Here is a 27,271-nt window from a genome sequence, read left to right on the forward strand (position 1 = left end):
ACAGGCACACTGCCGTTAGCCCTGCACACCCAGCTCTTGGAGCTCAGGTGTTAAAATGAAACAAATTGAAATAAAATCCCTTCTTTTCCTCCATGGCTCTCCTACGGGCACTGCTGCTCATCTCCACTGTCAGCTGCAAACCCTTTCTGCTGCACCCTCCATCCTCCCTCTGCACAACCTGGGTGACAACGGCTTCAAACGGGGCAGCTGTGATGCTGCTGAACAGGCAAGTGAAGCAAATGTCACTATCAGCCCCAGGAGAAGGAGCCTGGCTGGGAACAGTGGTGGGAAGCATTAACACAGGGAGATTTAGGATTGGAGAAAATAAATGGAGGAGTGGGTGTGAAATAACACTCTCTATCGTCTTGGCTCGCTTCTCCTCCTCCCTTCCCTGGAGTGACCGGGGATTCCCATACCGCTCCCCACGTCCCTGTGAGTCCCTCACCATGGTCTCTGGGGTTCCTCCTGCCTGGGATCTCCTCCCAGCCTGCCCACACAGCCTGAGATTGTCCCCTCTCCTCCCATGAGCTGCCCAGGACGTACCGGCTCATCCCATCCCGGGATGTCTCACCCTCCCATGCCCACCTGGGAGCAACACAGAGCCCTCCTCACTCCTCCAGGAAGGAAATTCTGGCTTGAACCCACTGTTTTCCTCAATAAACCATCACACAGAGATCAGAACAAAGAGCTGCCAGGGTCAGGCAATACCATGAAGGTGTGGGGCACAAGCCTGGTCTCTGTTCCCTTGGCAACTAGTGAAAAAGCAGCGAGACAGGTCCCTGGTACCAGCGCCAATCCCTGCGTTCTCCCCCACCAACACACCACCAACCCCCCCGCCCAGGGAAACCCCCCACTGATGATCCGCCAGGGATGTCCTGCTCCACTGCCGGACCGTACGTCTGCTCCGCTTTGGACAATTCATGGCTGTAATCTCCACTACAGCCACTGATCTGATTTGTCTGGAAACGGCATCTGCTGCTCCGTATCATTCTGTGTTCATTTATATTTGCCCAGAGACAGCACGGGTGCTTTTTTAAAAAAAAAAAAAATAAATAAATACAATAATCATGAAAAGGATTAATCCATCCTCCTGTTTCTCCCAAACAAGACTAATTGAGAATCGCTCTGCTCAGGTCTGACTCCCTGCCACATTTTCAGAGGGTATTATCTGAGCTTTTATTCCCTGAGCATGTGCACCAGAGCTCTCCCGTGTTTCAGAACAAAGAACAAATTCTCTTTGTTATCCCGTAACGGCATTCCGAAGGCAGCGACGTACAAGACTGAGAGATGTACGTTCACTGAGCACCCTCTGAGTCTGCCTGGTTCCAGGTGCTCGGAGACATGCGGGATTTGTTTCGGTGGGCAGGATTGTTCCCTTCTCCAGCTCCCATGAAGGCAGCAAAGGAGAAATCACGACATGGGTTTAAGCCTGCTTTCATCACCGCATCCGTGCTGGACTCCCTCTGGGATCCATCCAAATCACTAGCCGAAGCTGCCTTGTCTTTACTGCTATTTAACTTGGGTCAGGCGAACGCAGCTAAGAGCACATCCCGTCTTTTTCGTTCCAGCTAAGAGGTGGCCTGTGTTCCCCAAGCAGAGCCCTGCAACTGGGAGAGCTCACGGTACTAAAGAGGTTCACCCAGCAGCAGGAGACACAGTCGTCCGTGAGTTGCCATAGGAGAGGGTAACAGCGGGCAGGGCTCAGGCAGTTGCCCTTGCACCCTCTTTAATACCTGTACTACTAACCGGTCCCTGGGGAATTCACACATCAACCATGGAAACACTGGGAAGAGCATGGGAAGAGCGTAACAGGGAGCAGACTGCTCTCCAGGATTTGCCTGTTTGATCACCAGAGAGATGTCAGGGCTGGGCGCTGAACATACACTGGGACTTCCATTTCCATCCTTTAGTAGTGCTAACACAGGTTGAGAATAAAAACACCTTCCTTGATTTAACTTAAAACAGGATAAAAGAAACAAGGGGGAAAAAAATAAATAAATCAGCAAGAGCTGTTTCATTGCCAACGTGGAATCTGCACACAGGCACGTTGGGAAAATCAGCTGGAATTAAAACCCATGGAGTCATTTCAGGACCAGCCGGTGCTCAAGCGAAGCCCCTCTCCCAAACCTGGGGGCCAGCCTGTGCTATGGGAGCCCCTGCCACAGCTGTCACTGTCACGAGCCACTGGTGGCTGTTTCAGGGGCTACCATGGGCACCCAGGGCACAGATCATCAGAGGTGACATCACGGCTCGTGCACTGGACCCCAGCATGTGGGGCTACATCAGCTCTCCCATCCCTGGAATGAGTCTGGGGCTGCCTTTCCTCCTGCCCCCTCTCTTCCCACACCACGTGCTGCTGCTCCCACTTCGGCCCCGGGAAGGGGCTGGAGGTTGTAAGGAGCTTCAGGCAGAGGCTGGGGTGAGGGTCACTGTCCCAATACCTGACAAAAAGGGTCCCTGTCACTGAGTTAGGTCTGCAGTGCATCGGCTCGGTGTCCAGAAGAGTTCAAGGTGTGATGCTGGCAGAGGGAGCAACAGAGCTTGCTCTGACGGGGCTCATTGACTCGCTTCTCGTAACGACACTATTATCGCAGCTCTGGGGCACTTCTGTATTAACAGGGCTTCGTTAATTGGCATTTGAACTAGAGCGTAAATGGTTAGAGAGAGTTTTCGTGATTAAAATGTTGTCAGTGACGGGGAATTCAACAGAGCTCTGAGAAAACCGTTCCAGCGACAGCCTTGTCATTAAAGTCCACGGCTGGTTTCTACTGGGAATGGTTTATACACTTTACATCAAAGCCTCACTCCATTTTGCCTTCGTCAGCAAGAAGGGCCTAGTAACAAAGTTTAACTGCTGCAAGGAGTCAGCTAGAGCAGTCTCTTAACTTTCTGCTAAGCTAAATTACGGAGCCAGACCCAGGGAAAGACTCGGACACAACCAGCTGCTGCAGATGTTTAACTGCAAGCTCCAACACGAAATGCGGGACCCGACTCTCCCTATGGCACCATTTAAACCTCCACGGGAGCTGCCCAAGTGGCCATCAGGAGTGACAAACACAGAAGCAGACATGAGCTCCTCTGTTTCCCGCAGTGATGCAGTGCCTGACCCAGCCAGCCAAGGGAGCACAGCATCTGAGTCTACTCCCAATTGCTCCAAGGGTATAATTCTTGGGAATGCCCCAAAAGATATAACCTTTTTACATATAAATGCTCCTGGAGTCAGTCTTCTCCTACACAATAATCTCAAGTTGGGGTATCTACAGAGGGAGGTGGACTCCCAGTTTAAGTCCTTTCTTACCCTGATGGTACTCAAGGAAACACCCTCTGAAGAGGATCCCTGTCCCTGTCTGTGAACCAAGAATGAAGATGGGAGAGGTGAAGGGCGCCTGCTCAACATCTCCTTGTCAATGTTTCCTCACTGTCTACCAAGACAAGCAAACTTTGCTGGGCCAGAGGCAAGAGGGTGCACAGCCGAGAGAGGGGTCCTCACTCCGGATTCCGGTCTCTGCTCTGCTGTCAGGGCTTCTTCTCTTTTTGGCACCACGCATAAATTGGCAAAAAATCAGCCATGGTTTTGAGAGCAAGACCAGACCTTAGGACACCTCCTTCCTCTGAGTCCCTGACTCATTTCTTCTTCCTTGGCCTCCCTCTGTCCCATTGCCCAGCTCCAGTGGGAAGCATGCAGAGGGGTCCTCACATGGCTGAACCACCAAACCCCCCCGTGTTGAAGATGGCACTTCCCAAGGAACACAAGAAAGGCTCCAAACTACTCAACAAATGGAGTTAGATCCTGGGCCCCAAACCCTGATTTAACCCAGAAGGGAAAGACATTTCACGTGGGACCTGATTCTGCTGAGTTAAATGTGGCCGTGACATGTTTCTCTAGAGGGGCCGGTGGGGACCTGAGGCTCATCACCTCAACCTCCGGCTGCCACAGGGGCTCACATAGCAGTTTGACACTAGGTACTCAAGTCAGAGTAGGCAACACACCTCAGCAGCACAGAGCTCGAGGCTCCACAGCTGCTAAAGGGACCCACACAGTGATTTCCAGTGGCCTCCGTGCAGGGAAGGAATCACAATTTGGCCTCAGAATCTAATCTAAATGCTCAAAATCTGCTTTAGAGAAGAAGCCTTTCTCTGTGAAGCATGTTTACCAGTCCTTCAACCATCTCACAACTCCACCTGGAGCTCCCAACTGTCCTCCTGGAGCTGTAGACACCAAAACCAGACAAACCATTGCAACCAACAGCTGGCACACCATCATCAAACAGAGGTGACACAGAAACAGCCCCATTTCCAACTCTTTGGCTGGACAATTCTACCAATGACAGGGAACACTCATCCTCAGAGCTGTCAGTTGAGGACTTTCCAGCACTGAAAAGTGGCACACAAAGGAAAGAAACCTTCACAGGACACAGACATGGAGAAAGATCTACTTACCCACTCGTTCCAGGTCTCTGGGTCTGAGAGAAGCGCCAGTCTGTGTTAGGCTGAGCTTGCTGCGGAGAAAATAGAAGAGTTTTAATACCTCCATTCTTGCCTTTGAAAATGAAAGTGAACTGATCCTGGATTATTTCAGCCTGGAATATCAGCGTGTTCTTTCCAAGTAAAGAAAATCAGTTAGAACAAAGAGAAAGCTCCCCCCTCCCCTCCTTCCTGAGTATTTCTGAACCAGCATGAATACTAAAAAGCATGACAAAAAAAAACATTCAGTGAAGAATCTTCCAAGGCAGCTCAGGAAACCAGGCTGTGAAAGAAATGAAGCATGAAATAAACTGATAAGAGCATCAATTCAGCAGCAGCAGTGGTACCAAAGCAACGAGCTTGGAGGAGAGAGGGGGTGGGGGTGGCAGAGTTAATTGATACTGAGAAAGATGCTTTTAGTGCCAGAAGGTAAAACGATAACAGACCTTCCTAATCTGTCCTTCTTCTGTCCTGAAAAAAGCCTGCCTGAGGTCTTGATGTCACACATTGTACTTGAATGACTTTTCCTAGATGCTGTGGCCTCGGAGCACTACTATATTTTTCTGTCCACAGGGAAAAGAATAAACTTCCGACAGCAAAAGACACAAAAAAAAAAAAGTCTGATTTGTTTAGGAGACACAATCAACTTCAGAGACAGCAGCACACTTTGTAACTTCATTAGGAAGCCCCCGTATCGCTTTCTGCCAGTGTTATTTTACCACGGGACAATGGACGTTTTGTAAATAAGGAAGGACACGAAGCAGCCTTGCACATTCCTGTTCCAATCCCGCCTTTGTGAAGAGCACTAAATAGCAGAACTGTTTTCTGTCTGGAAGACACATACTTCCGAAAATCATCATCTTCTTAATTAACTCCAGAACGAGAACACGCTACCTGGAAAGGACACCGGTTCTCTCAGCTACCTTAGGAATGAGCCATTCATAATCCACCCAGCGGAACACCAATTTTATAGGATTATTCTGCTTGTACATGCAATTACTAAGGAAAAGTGAAGACGGGTACAGCTGACCTAGATTTTTATTTAGTAGATGCGATTTCACTAATTTCTCCACAGCTTTGATGATCCTCATGAAAGAATATATTAGAATAAATTACTCTCCTAAAATAGAGGCCCCCCCGGTACCCATGCTGCACGCAGATTTAGCTGGTTAAATACTCGCCCTCCAGATTTCCGATACACATTTTGCACACGCTGACACACAATCCTGCACTAGATAAGCCCTTCCCAATCTATATTTTGCATTCCCGTCGTAATTGCCACTTTCAAATTTAGGGCAGGCGTTTATGACACAAAATTACTTTACTTTTTATAGCTCAAAGTTATAAAAGCTACGGCTAAGCACAGTCACCTCCATCCACATTTAGACAGCTGAATATAAGTGGCTAAAGTTTCCAAAGCTCGCTGCTGCCTGGGTTTCTGCAAGCCCAAGGGCACGTCAGGTCACCAGGATCTTTGAGAAAAATGTCACTACGTTCAGCACCAAATACCGAATACAGCCCCTCGCTCAAAACGACCAAGCTGGAAAATGATCCCTTGCCAGGGCACAATCAGTAATTAATAACACTTGGGAGTTAAGAAATAAGAAATTTCTACCATGCCCCTCTAAAACAGAGCAAAAGAAACACCGACAAACTTTGCTTTTGGATAACCTCCTCCCGCATCGTGATTCGGATGCCACACGGAATAAGGGGGTTAAACAGAATCAAGAAATTAAACACCCAAAACACATTTCTGATCATGCAAAGAATCACTTTAAAAAGAAAAACAGTACGAATGGGGCCAAAGAACAACTCTCCACTTCTACGAACACAAAGTCTTTGATGTCACAGCGCTGCCCAGCCCCTTCCCCCATCTCCATCGAGCCGAGCCAAGGCTTTCACCTGCCACCTCCCAGGAGGTGACGGTGACACACGTTCCCTGAAGCCAACTTAGATGGAAGGACAGACAGAGAACAGCCAACTGGCCTGGATATTACGGACCGTTGCGCTCAGCAGACAGGACAATAAGAAACACCCGACTCTTACCCCATCGCAGGGACTCGCTAAGGTGCTGGCCACCTGCTCATAGGCAGCCACGGTCTCCGCGGTGCTAGAATGGCTGAAGGGTTTTACAAAGAGGAAATCGCTCTGGTCAGACATGGGCGAGAAACAAGAGGTGTAATTCTGTGCCTGGGAGGTCAAGCCCGCTCCTCCCACGTCCAGGTACTTGATGAAGCCATCTGGCTTCATCTGCCCACGGAAATGGGAGGCAGGCTTGCGGCCAGTGCCTCGGCAGCAAGCCGCCAAAGTCCAGCCAGCAGCGCCAGCTTTGAGACACCGGGCAGCCACCACAGCAAACATCACGCAGGACACAAGGGAAATGGACACCAAGGAGATGATAAGGTAAAGTGTTAGGTTGGGATCCTTGGGAGAAGATTTGGGGAGGTCCAAGGACTTGGCAAAGTCCTGCACACCGTTTTCCTCTGGAGAAATTACTATTACCACGGAGGCCGAGAGGGATGGTGTCCCATTGTCCCTCACTTCGACCACCAGCCTGTGGGGATCTTCTGACTCCCGGAGAGCCTGTGCAACCCTTATCTCTCCAGAGCGGTGTTCCACCTGGAAAGGTAAAGCCTCAGCGGTCTCCTGCAGCTGGTAGGACAGCCAGGCGTTATGGCCACTGTCAGCATCGACAGCTACAATTTTGGTGACCAGGTAGCCAGGTTCTGCCAAGACCGGGATGGTCTGGTGGAAGGCAGAGCCCTTGGGGACAGATGGGTAGACAATGGTGGGGGCATTGTCGTTCTCATCCAAGACAAACACATGGACCACAGCAGTGCTACTCAGTGCAGGAGACCCAGCATCCTTCACCTCCACAGGCACTTGGAACACCTTGTCCTGCTCGTAGTCCAGAGCCCGCACAGTGTAGACGGTGCCATTGTTCTGGTCAATCCGGAAGTAGGCTGAGATGGGTACATCCTGCATCCCGCTGTCCAGGATGGAGTAAGACAGCTTGGCGTTGCTACCCTCATCAGGATCAGATGCTGACACTGAAAAGACAGAAGTTCCAGGAAGGGAGTTTTCCTGAACGTGAGCTGTATCGAAAGGGCTGGAGAAATTCGGTGCATTATCATTCACGTCAGCAATTCGGAGGTAAAAGGTTTTTTGCGTGGCCCTCTGTGGGAACCCTGAATCCACAGCCCTCACTGTGATGTTGTATCCACTGGCTTTCTCCCGATCGAGGGGACCGTTTGTGACCAGCGAAAAATGCTCTTTAAAAGATGACACCAGTTTAAATGGGAGCTCTTTTCCTATCTGTAGATGGACCTGCCCATTTTCACCAGAATCGCTGTCCTTCACACCAATGAGGGCAATCACAGTTCCCGGGGTTGCGTCCTCCTGCACCGGGCTGGAGAAAGAGGTCAGCACGATCTCTGGGCTGTTATCATTGATATCAATTAATTCCACTCGCAAGTGACAGTGTCCTTCCATGGCTGGGGAACCCTTGTCCCTGGCCCGAACCGCAATCTCGTAAGCGCTGGATTCCTCATAATCCAGCGGGGCTTTGGTTCTGATCTCCCCTGTCCGGGGATCTAAGGAGAACAACTTGGTGAATTTCCCAGGTGCGTTATTACTGATTTTGAAAGAATATTCCACGTCCCCGTTGGGACCTTCATCCAGGTCAGTGACGTTCAGCTTAGTGACTAGAGTGCCCACTGGCACGTTCTCCTCCAGGCGTGCCTTGGATATGGGTGGGTCGCAGACAGGAGGGTTGTCATTTGCATCCAGGACATGGATGGTAACCCTGGCAGTGCCAGATTTCACCAGATTCCCTCCGTCCAGGGCTGTCAGTGTTAGATGATGAACAGCCACTTTCTCTCTATCCAGCGCTTTTTCAAGTACGATCTCGGGCATTTTAACACCATCTCCTCTCACGTTGATACTCAGGGCAAAATGCTCGCTGGGGCTGAGCTCATACGTGGAGATGGAGTTGGAGCCCATATCTGGGTCTTCTGCTACCTCCAAGGTAGCCGAGTCCCAGGGTTGGCTACCTCAGTGATCTCCAAGACCACCTCTGGCTTGGGGAACTGAGGCGCGTTGTCATTGACGTCGAGGACGTCCACCTCGACGCGATGGAGCTGGAGGGGATTCTCCATGACGAGCTGGAGGTGCAGAGAGCACGTGGGGCTCTGGCCACACAGAGCCTCCCGGTCCAACCTGCTGTCGAGGAGCAGGACACCCGCCGCCAAGTCCACCTGGAAGTGCCGCTGCCCACCTTCGCTCACCAAGCGCAGGTTGCGGGCGGCCAGGCTCCGCGGTTCCACCCCTAGGTCCTTGGCCAGGTCGCCCACCGAAGAGCCCGGCTCGCGGTCCTCGGGCACGGAATAGTGGAGCTGGGTGCTGCTGGGTGCCGGCAGGCAGGAGAGGGCTGCGAGCAGCAGCGGGAGCTGCCATGGCCAACTCCGTCCTCCGAGCATCCCGTGCCGGCTCGTGCGAGCGGAGCAGCGCGGAAGCGGCGCGGAAGCGGCGGTGGCTCCGCGTAGCCTCCCCCGCCTCCCCGGCCCCGGGAGCCGCCGCCGCCGCCGCGCCGGAACCCCCGCGCCCCGGGCTGGGGGGGTCCGAGAGAGTTCCGCAGGGAGGAAGCCGCCGCCGGAGCCGCCGGAGCCGGGCAGGGAGGGATGGAGGGGGCTAAGGGGGGGTCGGGGGAGGGGGGGTGCGGGGGACGATCACAAACCGGCCGGCTGAGCCGCTCCTCGGCACGCAAAGGCACACAAAGTCGGCGAGCGGAGGGGACGGACCGAGTGACAGTTTTACGTCTCTCCACAGCCCCCTCCTCCTCCTCCTCCTCCTTTTTCTCTCCCTCCTCCTCCTCTCCCTCCTCTGCCGCCTTCCCCAAAATACGCACAGCGTAACCCACCCCCCACCCCTCCCCGCCGCTCCACCCCCGCAGCGCCGGGAGGGCGCCGGGGACTCCCGGCAGAGGGAAACCCCCCCCCCCGCCCCCGCCCCCTCCCCCCGCCTTTCCGCCCCGCCCGGCTGCTGCACCGGTGGGCACCCCCTCCCCAAACCGCATCCCGAGCGCGTTCGGTACCGAGCCGGGGCTGCGGTCAGGTGGGGGCACAGGCTCCCGAGCTCACCTCGCTGCACAGGGTGGGATCCGGGGGGGCGGTACCGGCTGGACCCGCGGACGGTTTCACAAACATGAACTCGCTGATGTCCGAAACCGGCGAGAAGCAGGAGCGGTAACGCGGGGCAGGGGGTGCTGTGGCTGTCACCTGGACGCCCATCACCGTGTCCCCTTGCTTGGGCTCATAGTGCGAACGCCCAAAAATGTGGCTGGGAGGGGGCTGAAGTGTGTTCACGCTCTCCACGCAGCAGCCCTGGTCGGCTGGCACCGAGCCCCGCCGCAGACACCGCACGCCCAGTGCTGCCAGTCCCACCAGCGAGACGGTGGAGATGAGCACTAGGGACACGATGAGATAAAGCGTAATCGTGGGTAAGCCCCCACCATCGGTGGCCCGAGCCTCATAGCCCTGCAAGGCTTCTGGGCCCTTCTCCTCCACCAGCACCACCAGTGTGACAGCTGTGGAGAGCGGGGGCTCCCCGGCATCCCGGACCACTACCAGCAGCTCGTGAGCAGAGGCATCCGTTTCCTGCAGGGCCCGCGTGATCCGGATCTCCCCGGAGCGCAGGGCCACACTGAAAAGCCCCGGGTCGGTGGCTTCCACGAGGTGGTAGGACAGCCAGGCATTGCGCCCCGAGTCCGCATCTATGGCCATCACCTTGGTGATGAGAGCAGGAGGGATGGTGGAGGGGGAGATTCGGAACTGGGTAGCAGAGTCTTCCCCGGCCTTGGGGAAATGCACCTGTGGGGCATTGTCGTTCTGGTCCACTATGAAAACGTGAACCAGCGTCCTGTTCCTCAGGGCCGGGGAGCCACCATCAGAGACCTCCACGTGGAACTGGAGATAGGTGGTTTGCTCATAGTCAAAGGGGAGTTTGGCAGAGACCTGGCCACTTGTAGGATGTATGGAGAGGTAGCGAGTGGGATCCAGGCCCGGATCTGTCCCACCAGCTCGCAGGATGGAGTAAGAGAGGCGGGAATTCTGCTCCGAGTCAGGGTCGGCAGCAGAGACCGTGACCAGCACGCTGCCCACCGGGTTGTTTTCTGCCACCAGCACTTCATAGGACGCTTGCTCAAACTGGGGCGCGTTGTCATTGACATCTGCCAGGGCGATTGGCAAGATGGTGTGGCGGGAGAGCGGGGGACTGCCCAGGTCCGAGGCAGAGACAGTGACATTGTAGAAGGCAACACGCTCCCGGTCCAAACGGGTGCTGGTTAGCAGCGAGTACTGGTGCTCATAGTCCTTACGCAGCTGGAAGGGAAGATCTGGAGACACATGACACTGGACCTTGCCCTGCTCGCCAGAGTCCCTGTCTCTGACGTGTATCACGGCCACCACTGTGCCCGGGGGCGCGTCCTCGCTCAGGGAGCTGGAGAAGGAGGTAAGGATGACCTCGGGGGCGTTGTCATTCACATCAGTTATTTCCACCACCACGCTGCAGTGCTCCTCCATCGTGGGCGACCCCATGTCCTTGGCTTCCACTTCAATCTCATACACCGTCGCCTCCTCGAAGTCCAAGTTGCCCTGGACGCGAATCTCCCCAGTTTGCTCATCAATGGCAAAGATCTGGCGTAAGGCAGCGGAGTTGTGGCTGCTGAGGGAGTAGCGGATATCTCCGTTGGGCCCTTCGTCCACATCGGTGGCATTTAACTTCACCACGAGGGTGCCCAGCGGTGAGTTCTCCACCAAGCGGGCGCCGTACGATGGTCTGTCAAAGACCGGGTGGTTGTCGTTGGCATCCAGGACCTGAATAGTGATGTGTATCTTGCTGGACTTGGGGGGAGAACCTCCATCTTCAGCAGTCAGGACCAGGTGGTGGAAAGCTCTGAGTTCCCGGTCCAGGGCCCTCTCCAGCACCAGCTCAGGGAACTTCCCACCATCTGTGCGCGCCTTCACGTTGAGGTTGAAGTTCTCATTGGCACTCAGGTGATAGGTCTGCAAGGTGTTGGTGCCCACGTCAGGGTCCTGGGCAGGCTGGATGGGGAAGCGGGCACCCAAAGACGCCAGCTCGTAGATACGCAGGGAAACCTCATCGCTGGGGAACTCCGGGGGGTTGTCATTGATATCCAAGATCTCCACCTCGATGCGGTAAAACTCCACTGGGTTCTCGATGGCAAGCTTCAGGTGGAGGAAGCAGCGGGGGTTCTGCCCGCAGAGCTGCTCCCGGTCTATCCGCTCGCTGACCATTATAACCCCGGTATTCACATTGACCGAGAAGTACTGGGAATCCGAATCGGACAGTACCTGCAGATTAGCTGCCGCCAGTTTCGCCACATCGGTGCCCAGGTCCTTCGCGATATCGCCCACGAAGGCGCCCCGGGTGAGCTCCTCCGGGATGCTGTACCGGATCTGAGCGGAGGAGCTGTGCAAGAACAAACAGAAAGAGAAGACAGGCGGCAGCGCCAGGGACCGGCCCGCCTTCCCTGCCCTCGGCATCCTTGCCGGGTGGGCGGCCGGGGGAGCGATGCCCTCCGCGCTCCGGGGCCGCGCTCAGCGCTCGCCGCTCCCATTCATTGTTCGGGGCGGACGCGGTTCGACGGGGGCGGGGGACGCCGGGGCTCCGCGCAGCCGCTTCGCCATTGGCTCGCAGCTCCCAGCCGCTCCTCCAATCGCCGCGCTCCTTTCCCAGGACAGCAACACCGGCGCCAATCGCGACCCGCGGGCTGTTGCCGCGCGGCGCGAACCTGCGCGGCGCTTCCCCGAGCGGCGGCGGCGGCGGCTCCGCGCCCCCCGCGCCCGAGCGGCCCCGGGGCGCGGGGGAAGGCGCGGTCCGGTCGCCCGGCGAACCCCGCACCGGCACCGCCTTCCCCGCCCTTAGGCTCTCACCTGGCCGGGGTCCCGCAGCGTACCGGTAGCGGAGAGAAAAGCCCCGGTATCCCTCGGTAGGGTCGCGGGGGGTGGGCAGGGCCGCAGGAAGGTGAAGTCGCTCCGGTCGGAGCCGGGGGAGAAGCAGGTGCTGTAGCACTGGGATTGGGAGTCGGTGGGTCGCAGGGTGACCTCCATGTACTTAAGGGTGCCGTCGGAGCTGAGCTGGAGCTTGGGGCTGGAGTGCTTGAAGAAGTCCCGGGAGGGCGACTCGCTGAGCCAGCAGCAGCAGCAGGACGAGGCGGCAGCACGGCCCCTGCGCCGGAGGCACCGGGCAGCCAGGAGGGTGACGGTGGCGAGAGCCACGGTGCTCACGGCTGCCAGCGCGATGATCAGGTAGAAGGTCAGGTCCGGCTTCTCCTTGGCACCAGCCAAGAAATCCCGAGGCTTGTAGCTCTCCTCCAGGGCCACCTCCTCCAGGGCCACGGCGATGGTGACAGTGGTGGAGAGTGGCGGGTCGCCGTTGTCCATCACCTGGATGATGAGCTGCTGCGCTGCCACGTCAGTGTCCTGGAGGGCACGTGCCGTCCGCACCTCTCCGGTGTACAGCGACACGTGGAACAAGGAGGGGTCGGTGGACTGCGGAAGCAGTTGGTATGAGAGCCAGGCATTGTGCCCGGAATCTGCGTCCACTGCTGTCACCTTGGTGACCAGGTAGCCCGGTGGGGCTGACAGTGGGACCCTCTGGGGTGCCAGGACATCGCTGTCACTGGCAGGGTGAAGGATGGTGGGGGGGTGGTCATTCTGGTCCAGCACAAAGATGTAGACGGTAACGTTGGCATGGAGCGGGGGGGACCCCGAGTCCCGCACGGCCACAGAGACCGGCAGAACCTGCATCAGCTCGAAGTCAAAGCTGCGCTGAGCATAGAGGTTGCCATTGTCAGGGTTGATGTGGACGAAGGAAGAGGTGGGGGCACCCTGTACTTGGCCGCTCTCTATGGAATAAACGAGACGGGAATTATCCCCGTCGTCGGGGTCCGAGGCAGAGACAGTGCAGAGCAGGGAGCCAGGTGGGTTGTTCTCTGGGAGGAAGGCATCGTAGGAGGGCTGCAAGAAGCGTGGGGGGTTGTCATTCACGTCAGATATGTTGAGGAGCAGCGTGAGCGTCGTGGTGAGAGCAGGCAACCCACCATCCTGGGCAATCAGCTCCACTACATACTGTGAAGTGGACTCTCGGTCCAGGCTCTCCCGGGAGACCAGGGAGAAGTGGTTCTGAAGGGATCTGACGGCAAAAGGCACGTCAGGGGAGATCTTCAAGCTCACATCCCCATTGGCCCCTGAGTCTCGGTCCCGTACGTTGAAGAGCCCAACAACAGTCTCCGGTGGGGTGTCTTCCGGCACCGGGTTCAGCAGGGAGGTGACCAGCACCTCCGGGGGGTTGTCATTGACATCCTCCACTTCCACCTGCAGTACACAATGGCCCTCCATCTCTGGGACCCCTCCATCATGGGCTCGCACATAGATCTCATAGAAAGGTGATTCCTCAAAGTCCAGGGCCCCACTCACCTGGACCTCGCCACTGCGGGGATCCAGGGCAAAGAGCCTACGAACAGAGTCCGAGGTGTGAACCCCGAAGGCATATTGCGTCTCCCCATTGCTGCCCTCATCAGGGTCAGACGCATTGAGCCGGAGAAGCAGGGTCCCCACGGGCGTGTTTTCTGGGATTTGTACCTTGTACGTGGCACGGTCAAAGGTGGGCGCGTTGTCATTGACATCCAGGACCACGACCGTTACCTGTGCCGTGCCTGAGCGGGCTGGGCTTCCCCCATCCACTGCCGTCAGCACCAGCTGGAGTTCTGGCTGCTCCTCCCGGTCCAGGGCCCGCTCCAGCACCAGTTCCGGGAAGAGTTTGCCATCCTGCAGCTGCTTGACGTCCAGGGAGAAGTGGGAGTTGGGACTCAGGCGGTAGGAGCCCACGGCATTGGTGCCCACATCGGGGTCCTGCGCGCTCTCCAGGGGAAAGCGCGCAGCCACCGTGGCAGACTCCGCGACGCGCAGGGTGCGGTGAGCGGTGGGGAAGCTCGGGGAGTTATCGTTCAGGTCCAGGATCTCTACTTCCAGGCGGAAGAGCTGCAGAGGGTTCTCTGCCACCACCTGCACCGACAGCACGCAGCTGGCAGCTGCTCCGCACAGACGCTCTCGGTCCAGCTGCTGGCTCACCACCAAGGCGCCGCTGTCCAGGCGCACGGCGAAGTGGCGCAGGCTCTCGTCCGAGCCCAGGCGCAGCCTGCGACCCGGCAGCTCCTCCACCTTCAAGCCCAGGTCCCGGGCCACGTTCCCTACCACGGTTCCCACCTCCGACTCCTCAACCACCGAGTAGCGGATCTGCCCGGAGACCCAGCCCCAGCCACAGAGCGAAAACAAACTCAGTACTTGCCATTTCCAGGCGGGTCGCTGGAGGCTGACGCTCTCCATGTCTGTGCGCGTCCGGCCCGGGACGCGGCAGGCGCTGGGGAACTGCGAAAAAATCCCTGGGTCTCTCTTCCAAGGCTTGGAAAACAGCTCCCGGGCTCCGGCAGGCTGCGGCTCCGGCTGTCAGCCTCCGAGCAGAGGGGGTGGGCTGGGGGAGGGGAACTGAATCACAGCCCCAGCGCGGAGGTGGAAGGGGGGGGAAGCAGATTTTCCCCCCCCTCCCCGCTTCAGATCAGCACCCAATTGGCCGAGAGCTCCGTCCCCTCTCGGCCAGCGATGGTTCCCCGGAGGTGCGGGAAGCGGGGGCCCAAGCCGGCATCAGCGGGGCTGCCACCCCCAGGCCTCCCCTCCGCCAGCCTGAGTCACTTGCTCCGACAGCTCGCTTCCCGTTCGCTGGGAAACTGCACGTCCTGGCAGCCTGGAAGCTAGGTACAAACCCTCCCTGTGCGCTCCCCCCTTCCACAATGGTGGCTTCACATCGTGCCCACACACAAAGGGCAGCTGTCATGAACGCAGGCCAAAGGACTTTTCATGCCTGATGAAAAGGTGCTTGTTAGAGCCCTGAGGTGCCAGGGGCTCTTCTCCCACCCCTTTTCTCCCCCCCACCTAATGCTTTGGCCACTGCCCGGACCCCAGGATTGCCTCCACAAGTGAGGCATCACTGCCACCAGTAACACCATCAGCCAGGAGAGCTCGCACTGACACGGGGATGCCCACCCCTGCCAGCCCCCCACCATGGGTGTCAGAGGCAGAAGGTGGGAAGGCAGGGATGGTGAGCCATCCAAAGCTGGGACGCAATTGCTCCCCATGCATACCCAGCTGGATGCCCCTTCCCCACCCTGAGACAAGGAAAGGATCAACATTCACAGTAGCCAAGTGGCTGTGAACACACGGAGGCAACCAACAAGCCCACCACACCACCACTGGATTGCAACATCAGGCCAGGACATCAGACTGGGAAGGAGGCCCGAGCCTCCCACCTGGCAAACACACGTACCGAAATTCTGCGGCAGACCCAGCTTTGCAGCCGAGCGATCTCCCGGAAGGCAAAAGCTGGGGGTCTCAGCCTCCCCAGGGGGAAGCAGAGCAGTCATGTCCCCCCCTCCTTGTCCCAGAGGACAATGGGAAGCTACAGGGTGTTAGCTCGGTTCACATCCCTGCACAAGCCTCGCACAGTCCTGTCCTCAGCACACTCAAGGCCACCCCGATCTCCCCTGGGTGCACACAGACCCTGCGGGGCTGGGGTCTGCAGCAGTGTGACAGGCAGGGAAGGCAGCTCCTGCTGGGGACCCTGCCTGTCCCCACCACTCAGGACCCAGGAGAATAGGTGAGGGAGGCTGAAGGCCTCCATGCCCAGCAGAGTGGACAGTGGCAGGGACACCGACCTTCTGCGCGGGGACAGAGGCGGTGGAAGTGCTGTCACTGAGGAGCCTCCATCCCCTTTGCAGCCCCTCCCTGCCTGTTTCAAGAGCCACAGGGTGGGACCACCCTGCTGCCAGTCAGAGAGAGACAGAGCAAGGAACCTCATGATTGGTGCAGAACACTGCCCAGGTCCCACCTACTGCTCCTCCGGGGCAGGGGAGAAGGTATCCTTAAAGGGCCAACAGAGGAAAACGCTGGACAAGTGGGTAGGTTTAGACTAGATCTAAGGAAGAAATTCTTCATTCTAAGGGTGCTGAGACACTGGAACAGTTTGCCCAGAGAAGCTGTGGATGCCCCACCCCTGGAAGTGTTCAAGGCCAGGCTGGACAAGGCTTTGAGCAACTTGATCTAGGGAAAAGTGTCCCTGCCCATGGCAGGGGGGCTGGAACTACACGATCTTGAAGGTCCATTCCAACCCAAACCATTCTATGACTCCCCAGCATCCAGAGACCCATACCTGCTTGGATATACCCATTCCCCAAGAGCTTCCAATGGTTCCATCAGCAGGAAGCTGTTGCAGTAACCTTGACTCTGGGATGTGCCCTGTCCCCACCTCAGGCAGGGCCCCGGATAGCGCAGCTGGGCGGCAAGACATTGCTGCTGGCAATATGAAGCGCTGCACCTCTGGGAGCAGGTTTGGTGCTGCTGCGGTGCCTCAGCAGAAGCCCCCTGTGAAGCCCACATAGTCTGGGAGAATCCGCTTGGTGTCTCGAGATGGCTCGGTCACCAAGAAGCTGAAGCAAGGGACGGGCTTCACATGGGGGATCCTGCTGTTGCTTGGGTCTGCCAAAGCCCAAGACAGGGATGGTGGCAAAGCAGGAAGGGTATTGGGTGTCTAGGACGGAGAAGGAGACGTCCCCATTCCAGAAGGCTAGAGCTCACCCTGTGGAAAGGCTCCAACCCAGACAACCGACAGAGCTGAGGGATCACTGCAGATAAGACCCCTCATGGCAGGACACCCACCTGCCACAGATGGGGCCAGCACCACTCCCACTGTATCGGTTTTGGGGTCTGGCTGCTGCCCTCCAGAGCAAAGAGGAGTGCAGCCATCGCAGCCTTGACACGATTTGTGGCATTGGGCTGGATCTCCTTAGACCACAAAGACTGAAAATCCAAGCCCTAGAGCCAGCCCAGCTGGTTTTTCACTGCCAGTGCCTTTCCAGTGTAGTACTGGGGAGCAGGAGGGCTCAGGCTTACCACCCACCCGTTACCACCTCCTTCCATCCCCATCCTCAAACCATTTACTACCTCCACCCTCAGAGGCATCTTGCCAAGACTCTTTGGTGGGGGGGGGACATCCTTGTCCCCAGCTGTAGCACGACTCGCACAACGCAGAGGAACACTTGCTCCTGCAGCTGCTGCAGCCACTCCCACCTGCCGCAGATCAGAAGTGCTGACTCTGAGCAGCAATGCAAGAAGGGAAAAAAAAAAAAAAAAAAAGACACGAAATAATTCTGGGAGGTTTCTGCCTCCGTCTGTGATTTGGCCACAGCGAGCAGGCGGCACACGCAGCCCCACACCCATGCATGGCTTCCACTGCACCTCACTTCCTTCTGCTCCGAGGAACCGGTCGCTCCTACTCACAGCCTCCTGGGAAGGGATACATTACCATCACCGATCACCTTGGAAACCCATCAGATTCTGCCCCCCCCTCCACTGGATCCACTACCCAGCCTCACCTCTGAGGATCTAAGCATTCCTGTAATTGAAAGCTCTTAAACTAAGCTGCACAATTCCCACCAGGAAAGAAGCACAGAAGCTGCCTGCCATGCGCAAACGCCTTCCTGGCTGCAGTTTGTTCAGTCAGGACATCAGACATCACCCGGAGACAGCGTATTACGAACCGTGCAGGGCTTGTAATAGGGTTGTTAAAACAACACCTGGGTGGAGGACTCACCATCCTGCTCAGAGCCATGGTCCAGCTCAGAGGACGCCGTAAGCAGCTGGGGTAATCTGCAATCACACCCCCCACACACCCTCCTAAAGTGAACATCATTGCAGAAATTCCACGGAAATGAAAGCGGAACCATCAGGAGTCAAACACGAAGCGAGATACAGACAGGAGGGACTGCGCTGTGTCAAACGGAGGAACCAGCATCATCCTTCAGCTTTGCATACTACACTGTGGGAAGCGACGGCCCTGGCCCCCACTGGCAGCTGGTGGCTCCCAGCCCCATTTGCACGTCAGCCCACACCAAGGCACGACGTAGAGGGGCTGTGTTCCCCTCCCAGTGCCTGACCTCCTCAGCTCTCATTTTGCAAAGGGAAGGAAATACCGTTAGCAGCAAACTTTCTGCTGAGGATCTGCAAGTGGCTGCACGCTGACCTCAGCCTCCGGCACTTACTCACGCAAGGCGTACCCAAAACTGCTTCCGAAAGACCTATGTTGGCTAACCTGAGCAAGCTGACTCACTTGCTCTTGCTCATCACAGTGCAAACGTCATCGACACTCAGGACAGCATATTTGACTCTGAAGAAGACCTGTTCAGCTATAGCCAACCACTCTTCAGAGGCACGACGCGACTGGATGCTCCCCCCAAGCCCAATCCACTACCATACGCGTACGGGACAAATGAACCATGGCTCTTCCCAGCGCTGGGACACGCCAAGGAAGGAGCTACATTACCTCGGCAGGTGTGGGGAGCCGGCTGGCGGTGCCCACAATCTGGTGGTACAGCCCTGGCTCACCGTTCCTCATGGTGCTCTGGCGGCTGCCGAGCGGGCTGGAAGTGACGGGCTTTTTACACAGGAGATCACTCTGGCGAGAGTCCGTGGTGAGATAGACCTGGTGGTAGAAGTTGGGTGGCGTGAAGCCGCCCCGCACGGCGTCAATGTGGTGGAAGGGCCCTGGTGTCCTGTACAGGGTACTTCTGGAGCTGTTGAACAGCTCCTTTGACTGCCTCCACTTGTAGCACTTGAAGATGCCCACTGACAACATGGTAATGAAGAAAGCTGCTGACACCAAAATCACAGCCAGGATGAGATAGAAAGTCACGTGCCTTCTGGGATCATTGGCAGGTGCCACGTCAGCGAGGTCAGTGAGCACTTCCTTGGCCATCTCAGCCACAGAGATGGAGACAGTGGCACTGGTGGACAGCACGGGCTCCCCATGGTCCTTCAGCAGGATGACTAGCGTGTGCTGGGGAGCATCATCCTCCCGGAGCTGGCGGGCCGTGAAGATCTCCCCATTGTGCAGCCCAACTGAGAAGAGGCTGGGGTCAGTGGCCTGCAACAGGGTATAGGAGATCCAGGCATTGTACCCTGCATCCGCATCCACCGCCACCACCTTGGTGACCACGTGCCCGGCAGGAGTGCCTGGTGCCACCACATCGGTGTAGGTGCTGGTGGTGTTGGGGTGAGGGTACAGCACGGTTGGGGCATTGTCGTTGAGGTCAGTGACAAACACACTGACTGAGACATTAGTAGCCAGAGGCGGAGAGCCGCCATCCTGGACCTGCACCATCATGCTGAACTCCACCTGGTCCTCGTGGTCCAGGGAGGTGAGCAGGTAGAGGGTGCCATTTTCCCGGTTGATGGAGAAGATGTGGCCTACACTGTGTATGCCCTGCAAGAGGGTATAGGAGAGATGGGCGTTGCGCCCAAGGTCTGGGTCTGTGGCGCTCACGTTAAGGATGGGGATGCCAGGCACATTGTTCTCCGGCACATAGACATCATAGGAGTCCTGGGAAGACTTGGGCGCATTGTCATTGACATCTGACACCTGCACCAGGATCTGTTTTACCGCAGACAAGGGTGGTGAGCCTGAGTCTTTGGCTGTGATAGTGATGTTATACTCGGATGCCTCTTCCCGGTCCAGAGCTGCTTTTGTTTTCAATGTGTAGTAATTTTTGAGAGAGGAGCTGAGCATGAATGGGATTCCAGGAGAAATGAAGCAGTTCACCAGACCATTATCATGAGAGTCCAAGTCCGTTACACTCAGCAGAGCCACAACTGTCCCTGGGGCTGCATCTTCAGGCACGGGACTGTACACTGAAGTCACTGTCACCTCTGGAGCATTGTCGTTCACATCCACAACTTCCACTAGCACCTTGCAATGAGCCACACCAGGAACAGCACCCTTGTCTTTAGCCTGTAAGTAAATCTCATAGAGCTTCGTTTCCTCGTAGTCCAGCTGCCCTTTGACCCTCAACTCCCCCGTGACCGAGTCCAGAGCAAAGAGTTCTCGTACCTTGGCAGGCGTGTGGCTGCTGAAGGAATAGACGATGTCTCCGTTAGGCCCATCATCCAGATCGTACGCGCTGATCTTGGCGACCAGGGTACCGCTGGGCGTATTCTCCCTCACACTTGCCTTGTACGTGGACTGGTTGAAGACCGGGGCATTATCGTTGGCGTCCACAACGTCAATATGGATCTGCACGTGGGCCGACCGCGGCGGGCTGCCTCCATCCAGCGCGGTCAAGACCAAGTGCAGCTCCCGTTGCTCCTCCCTGTCCAGCTCCTTCTCTAGCACCAGCTCGGCGTACTTAGTGCCATCCACCCTCGTCTGCACGTCCAGCGCAAAGTGCGGGTTGGTGCTGAGCTGGTAGGTCTGCAAAGAGTTAATTCCCACATCGGGGTCTTGCGCGCTCTCTAGCGGGAACCGCGCTCCGGCCGCCACCGACTCGCTGATTTCCAGCCTCGCCTGGCTGCTGGGAAAAACCGGGTCGTTGTCATTGATGTCCTGAATCTCCACGGCGCCGCTGTACAGCTCCAGCGGGTTTTCCACCACGATCTCAAAGCTGAGGGAGCAGGGGGAGAGCGCTCCGCACAGCTCCTCCCGGTCTATCCGCTCACTCACCAGCAGCGCGCCGCTCGTCAGATCCACCCCGAAGTACTTCTTGTTGCCGCCGGACACCACCCGCAACCGGCGGCCCGGCAACCGGCCGAGGTCCAACGCCAGGTCGGCTACCACGTTCCCCACCGCGGAACCTCTCCGCGCCTCCTCGGGGATCGCATAGCGGATAGCGGCGGAAACCCAGTCGGAAACGCCGAACAAAAGCAAGAGGCTCAGTACTTGCCCCGTCGTCACCCCGCGGCTCCTTGCAGCAACGCCGTTCATCGCACAGGACGGCCCCGCTCACTCCCCCCTCTCCCCTACCCCCCGCCCCGGCCAGAAATCCTCAGCTCGCCCCGGGAACCGGTGACGGGCGGGGAGCCGGGCATCGCTTTGCGGGCTCGGCGGTGACTCACTCCCAGGCTCGCTCAGACCGTCTGCGCCTCATCCCGGCTCCGAGCGGGGCCGGGCCGCCAACATCTCCCCCCCGCCTCCATCATTGGCCGACAGCGGCACACAGAGTCCCGGCCAATAACTGCACGGAGCGCAGGGTTTACCGGAGCCCCCGCCACGGGGCAGCCGCCCGCCGAGCGGGGAAGGGGGCGGGGGCGGCGGGGTCGTGGGGGGGGGAAAGCGGGGCGGCCCCGGCCTGAAGGCAACGGGGCTTCCCAGTACCGGGAACCGGTGAGCACCCAAACTGGCTGAACCTGAAGGGAAAGCACAAAGCTCTGGGAGAAATCCAGCTCCTGAGGACAGCCGGACTGGGAGAGCGCTGGCAGAGGCAGCCTAGATCGGACTAGATCGGACACGGGGACTGCGTGTGCCGGCAGGAAGGCTGACGGAGAGGATGACGCCAAAAGGGGCGATATGGAAAGAAGGAGGGGGAGAGTGTCCCCCGGGAAAAGTTCGTTGGAAAGAGGCAGAGGGAGCAAGAAGGGGAGGTGGAGCGGGCGGGACGAGGGGAGGGGTGGGGAGGGTCGGTCGGGGCACGCAGGGCACCGGGCAGAGCCAGGTACGACGCAGAGCCTGGCACGACGCGCCGGCTCCTAGTGTCCCTCGGGACCTTCGCGATGCTGGTTCTCCCACTCGAGCGCGAGCTCAGCCCCTTCCCGACATCCCACGTCGCGCCTCTGTGTGCCACCAAAGCAGCGTCGCCAGCAGAACGACGCGGATTTCGTGCTGCCGAGCTACGAGCAGCCCCTCCGGTCGCAGCACAGTCATCCCGCGGGGCAGCTCCTGCCGCACGGACTCCAGGAGCATCGCCCCTCCCGCTGCCCACCGCCAGCACAGCCCCAGCAGGCATCTTCCCCGCCAAATGGTAGAAATCTCGGTTTAACACGCCCTCCCGCTCTCGCCGCCTCCCAGTTTGCTCCCCGGTACCCGCCGCCATCAGCCAGACGGAAGGTAATCACGGTTTGCGACGTGCTGGTTCACCGGGAGGCGGGAGCGGTTCCCGTGGAGCAACAGCCCGGCAGGAAACGGCACCGCGTAAACCACGGCACCGGCAACGCCTGGGCGAGAGACAGCCAATTCCCGGGCTGCCTGCCTGCGCTTAGGGTTGTTGCTGTCAACACCACCTCGTTATAACGTCGGTTTTCCGACGTTTCGAGCGCCCGTAGGGATAAAACTACCGCCATTTCGGTGTTCGTTGTCCGTCACCCGCTCAGCTGTCACAGTGCAATGGGACGGAGCCAAGGAAGCTTGATGAAGGAGCACCAGGAGCCCTGTTAAAACCCGATTGTGGCCGAGAAACAGTGTCCAGGTTTTTTTCCCGCAGACAAGACTGGGGAGGAAGGGCCGGCGATGTCTGGGAAAGAAACCGGACTGGAAATCAGCGCTTATGGAGAGAAACGACACGGCTCTCCATGCCCTGCTGAACGGGCTCGGGAATGTTGCAGCTGGTATCAACGCTTCTGTGATGAATCGACGATATCAAACGGGTCGGCTCAGTCTTTCCGCTAAACGCCCAGCAATTTCCTTTCCTACCAAATAACCGTTGCCGGAAGATAAACCGTTATCAGCGCTATTCATCATTCTTATCACCAGCGCACAGAATGCGATAAAAGTACAGGCTTCACACCGATAAAATCAACATTTAGCCATCTAACGTGTTTTAATAGCATTTAATTCTCGAGCAATTTAAAGACGGAGAAGGAAAACGATATAAAACGATATGCTTTACCCACCGCAGCTGCATCGCCCACGTAAGTACACGTTTATGCCTCGTTTGTGTCCGTTTTGGAGCGCTTTGTAACAGCCCGTGCCTGCAGGCTCCCAGTGCTGAGAGCAGATTTCTTTTTTCATAGGCAACCAAATCCCGATTACCTTTCTTTCTTACATATAATCTAAAAAGAAGAAAATCCACAGCTGTCTGCGAGATAAATCTTGAACCAGTCGCCAGCCACTTATTTTCTCTGAAATAAGCTCTCAATCTTTTTTTTTTTTTTCAACTGCTACCCATTTCGTGTCTCTCGTAGACTCTATTTACTGACCAATTTCTCTAACACGCATTATCACAACTTTTAAGGAGTTTCTCATCAAAGGAGTGCACACACGACCCGTACTCAGAGTACCTTGTCTGCTTAATCCCAGCAGCAGTAGGACGGCCAAGAAGTGGCTGAGTACAGCGAAGAGATCTCGGGAAAGGCACGGTGGACTGAACATATCCATCTCCCGGATTTTGCCTGATCTGGAGACACTGCGGCTCCTTCGCTTTGATGGGAAGCCCGAATATTGATGGCGATGTGTCGGAGCTCCTGAAAGCACCATTTGGAGGGAGAGGAGTGGAAATGAGCGACAGCTAAGGGGAAAGACGTCTTTCCCCTGCACCAAGAATTCCTTCGGGAACGAGTTCGAGCCAAGCCGCAGCCAAAGCCGCTCCCTCCGCCGTTATTCCCGGCTCCGCCAGGGCTCCAGAGGAGCCTGTGGCAGCAGTGGACTCAGAGCATTTTCTACTCAGCTCCAGGCTTGGAGCTACAGAGAGGCACCAGAGCCGGCTCCCCAGGCGCAAGGAAAATGTTAAGTCACGGGAGTACGCATTATCTTTTCTGAGGGGTTGAGAGTGTGAAAAGAACGGAGCTGGAAGGGAAAAGAGAGTCGCTGCTCTCCCTGAGTGAACAGGTCGGTGTAGATCACACATCGTTACCACCGGAAAGCCCTTAAATCTGACAGAGACAATAAATGAAGCAGTTACTCGACCAAGATAAAAGCATTGTCTCAGCTTCGGACCCCACGACACTTCTGCCCCCGCCCCATTCTATGTCCACCCCACCACTCGGTGAAACTCGCACGTGGAGTAGGACAGACAGACAGCGTTAATGACAACATAGCGTCCCACAATTCGCGGGTGAGACCAGGCAGATAAAAAGGAAGGGTCAAGATCACACCCACGCCCAAACACACACCACACATACCCCCTCGAGCTATAGCCCTGGGGAGCGACGTTGAGATCTGCCAGTTGCCACTGATTCCCGACGGCAGAATAAGGGAAAGAGAATATTGACGCAAGTCTACAGAGAGAGACCCAAGGACAGAAGCTCACCTGTGCCGAGCTCCCTGGGCTGGGAGGGTCCTTCCCGGAGTGAGTGTCTGAGCCTGGTTCCCCGGCCAGGAGACGGTCAGACAGTGCTGCCGTCCCTGGTCGCAGAAAAGTGAAGTCCTTTTGACCCGACTCGGAGGCTAAACACACCTCGTAGGAGTAGGGCAAGGGCAGCGTGCTGCTGCAGTAGTTGTACGGTGCTTTTGAGCCCAGGCTTGAATACAGTTCCTTATCAGAAGTTATAAAAATGGGAGGGCTCCTCGACCGCCGGCATTTAAAAAATAATACCAAAACGACTGTCAAAACGAATAACAAGGACACAACAGCGAGCGCCACGACAAGAATGAGGTTTAGATCAGACGTCAGCACGGACACAGCGTCTCTGTCGCTCAGCTCCGGCAGCGCCTCCTGCAAGCTCTCGGCCAGCACCTCGTGCAGCGTGGCCGTGGCCGACAGCGCCGGCTGCCCGTGGTCCTTCACCACGGCCACCAGCCGCTGCTTCGCCGCGTCCCTCTCGGCCACGGCCCGCGCCGTGCGCACCTCGCCGCTGTGCAGCCCCACGCGGAACAGCGCCGGCTCCGCCGCCTGCACCAGCTCGTACGACAGCCACGCGTTGCGCCCCGCGTCCGCGTCCACCGCCACCACCTTGGCCACCAGGTACCCGGCCTCGGCCGACCGCGGCAACACCTCGAACGCCCCCGGGGCCGCCTCCGCGCCCGCCGCCGGCCACAGCACCCGCGGCGCGTTGTCGTTGCGGTCCAGCACGAAGACGCGCACCGTCGCCGTCGAGCTCCGCGGCGGCGCCCCGCCGTCCTGCGCGCGCACCGCCACCGCGAACTCGCGGCACTCCTCGTAGTCCAACGCCCGCTGCGCGTACACCGCGCCGCTCCGCGCCTCCACCGACACGTACGCCGCCGCGCCCGCGCTGCCGCCCGCCAGCCAGTAGCTCACGCGCCCGTTCGCGCCCGCGTCCGCGTCCCGCGCGCGCACGCGCACCACCTCCGCGCCCGCCGCGTTGTTCTCCGCCACGTACGCGCTGTACGCGGGCTCCTCGAACACCGGCGCGTTGTCGTTCACGTCCGACACCTCCACCACCAGCTCCGTCTGGCTCCACAGCGACGGGCTGCCACGGTCCCTGGCCACCACCCGCACCCGGTGCTCGGCCGCCTGCTCCCGGTCCAGCGCGCTCGCTGTCATCACTTTGTACGACCCGCCCGACGACGCCACTATCGACAGCGGCGCCTCGCCCGACAGCTCGCACGACACCTGACCGTTCTCCCCGGAGTCCGGATCGTTCACGTTCACCAGCGCCACCACCGTGCCGGCTGGCGCGTCCTCGGCCACCGGGCTCGACACCGACAAGATCGTGATTTCGGGCGCGTTGTCGTTCACGTCCAGCACCTCCACCTCCACCTTGCAGTGCGCCACCAGACCGCCCCCGTCTCTCGCCTCCACCAGCAGCGTGTAGCCTCGCGTCTCCTCGAAGTCCAGCGCTTCCCGCAGCGTGATCATGCCGCTCTCCGCGTCCAATACGAACTTCTGAAGCACCTTGGCCGGCGTCTTCCGAAGCCGTAGGTGATGCGGGCGTTGGTGCCGGCATCGGCATCGGAGGCGGACACGTTCAGCACCATCGTACCCGGCGGTGCGTCCTCGCGCACACTCGCGCGATACCGGTCCTGCGCGAACACGGGTGGGTTGTCGTTGGCGTCGGTGACGTTGATGCAGAGCTGCGCGGTGCCGCTCCGCGGCGGCTCGCCGCCGTCCAGCGCCGTCAGCACCAGCCGCAGGCTCGGCTCGCTCTCCCGGTCCAGCACGCGCCGCAGCACCAGCTCCGCGAACTTGCTGCCGTCCTGGCTCTCCTTCACCTCCACCGCGAAGTGCCCGTTGGCCTCCAGCTCGTAGCCCTGCAGCGAGTTGCTGCCCACGTCCGCGTCTTCAGCAACGCCCACGGCAAAGCGGGCACCGGGAGGAGTGAACTCGTTGATCTCCAGCTGGAAATCGTCTTGCAGGAAGCGCGGGGAGTTGTCGTTAACGTCCTGGATGGCCACCTCGACGTGGAAAACGTTCAGCGGGTTCTCCACCAGCGCCTTGAAGCTGACGGAGCAGGACGCCGCCTCGCCGCACATCTCCTCCCGGTCCAGCCTCTCGCTCACGTACAGGTCGCCGCTGTCCCCGCTCACGCCGAAGTAGGGCTTCTCCGCGCTCAGCCGCAGCCTCCGCGCCGGCAGCTCGGCCGGGCTCAGCCCCACGTCCCGCGCCAGCGGCCCCACCAGCGACCCTCTGCCCAGCTCCTCGGGGATCGCGTAGCGGATCCGCTCCGGCGCCGCCCGGCAGCACAAGCCCAGCAGCACCGCGCCCAGCAGCACTCGCCCGCCTGCTCGCCGCCGCCCCCCACTCGCACTCGCCCTCGCCCTCGGGCTCTGCCTGCCCGCCATTCTGGGCAGCGCTCGCCGCGCTCCTCTCTCCTGCCGCTGCCCTCCCTCCGTCCCGGCCGCTCTCGGCAGCCGCCGCCGCCCGAGCGAGCAGCCTGCGGGGGCCGGACGCGGCGGCGGCTGCGGCTCCAGCGCGGCTCCGCGGCGGCCAACAGCGGCACCCGGAGGCGCCGCCGCGACACCGCAGCCGCCTGAAGTTCCCCGCTTCGGTCTCTGCGCCCGGAGTCGCAGTGGCAGC

General features: G+C 58.3%; 3 protein-coding genes and 2 pseudogenes across 3 annotated transcripts in view; all 5 read right to left on the reverse strand.

Annotated features, from left to right (window-relative positions):
• LOC104384544 (protocadherin gamma-C5-like) overlaps positions 1–8,855 on the reverse strand; it is a 25,265-nt gene extending 16,410 nt beyond the window's left edge. Inside the window, exons 1-2 of the mRNA XM_086621841.1 lie at positions 6,511–8,855; positions 4,441–4,598 (exon numbers count right to left, since the gene is read on the reverse strand). Coding sequence (XP_086477967.1) covers positions 4,441–4,598; positions 6,511–8,466 — 2,114 coding nt within the window. The 5' untranslated portion in view covers positions 8,467–8,855. The remainder of the gene's footprint in view (positions 1–4,440; positions 4,599–6,510) is intronic.
• LOC104384506 (protocadherin gamma-C5 pseudogene) lies at positions 8,481–12,026 on the reverse strand (annotated as a pseudogene).
• A 378-nt stretch (positions 12,027–12,404) lies between these two features.
• LOC104382699 (protocadherin gamma-C5-like) lies at positions 12,405–14,870 on the reverse strand. Its single transcript, XM_086621843.1, has one exon. The coding sequence runs from the start codon at positions 14,868–14,870 to the stop codon at positions 12,405–12,407; it is 2,466 nt and encodes an 821-aa protein (XP_086477969.1).
• Positions 14,871–16,944: 2,074 nt separating this feature from the next.
• On the reverse strand, positions 16,945–21,348 carry LOC104379634 (protocadherin gamma-C3-like). The gene is made up of 2 exons (XM_086621844.1): positions 18,916–21,348; positions 16,945–17,124 (listed from the first exon to the last, which is right to left on the reverse strand). The coding sequence occupies exons 1-2, from the start codon at positions 21,346–21,348 to the stop codon at positions 16,945–16,947; spliced, it is 2,613 nt and encodes an 870-aa protein (XP_086477970.1).
• A 2,297-nt stretch (positions 21,349–23,645) lies between these two features.
• Positions 23,646–27,036, reverse strand: LOC147527662 (protocadherin gamma-B5 pseudogene; annotated as a pseudogene).
• Between the last annotated feature and the right edge of the window lie 235 nt (positions 27,037–27,271).

The sequence above is a fragment of the Tauraco erythrolophus genome, chromosome 16, assembly GCF_009769465.1.
Source record: "Tauraco erythrolophus isolate bTauEry1 chromosome 16, bTauEry1.pri, whole genome shotgun sequence".
In the NCBI taxonomy this organism is placed as follows: Eukaryota; Metazoa; Chordata; class Aves; order Musophagiformes; family Musophagidae; genus Tauraco; species Tauraco erythrolophus.

What these genes read in the sequence shown, in the direction of transcription:
- LOC104379634 (XM_086621844.1), bottom strand. Translation starts at nt 21,348, where the DNA reads ATGAACGGCGTTGCTGCAAGGAGCCGCGGGGTGACGACGGGGCAAGTA. An exon ending in GGCTCCCCACACCTGCCGAG is followed by an intron (nt 17,125 to 18,915) that starts GTAATGTAGCTC and finishes TCTCCGTCCTAG; the next exon opens with ACACCCAATACCCTTCCTGC.
- LOC104382699 (XM_086621843.1), bottom strand. Translation starts at nt 14,870, where the DNA reads ATGGAGAGCGTCAGCCTCCAGCGACCCGCCTGGAAATGGCAAGTACTG.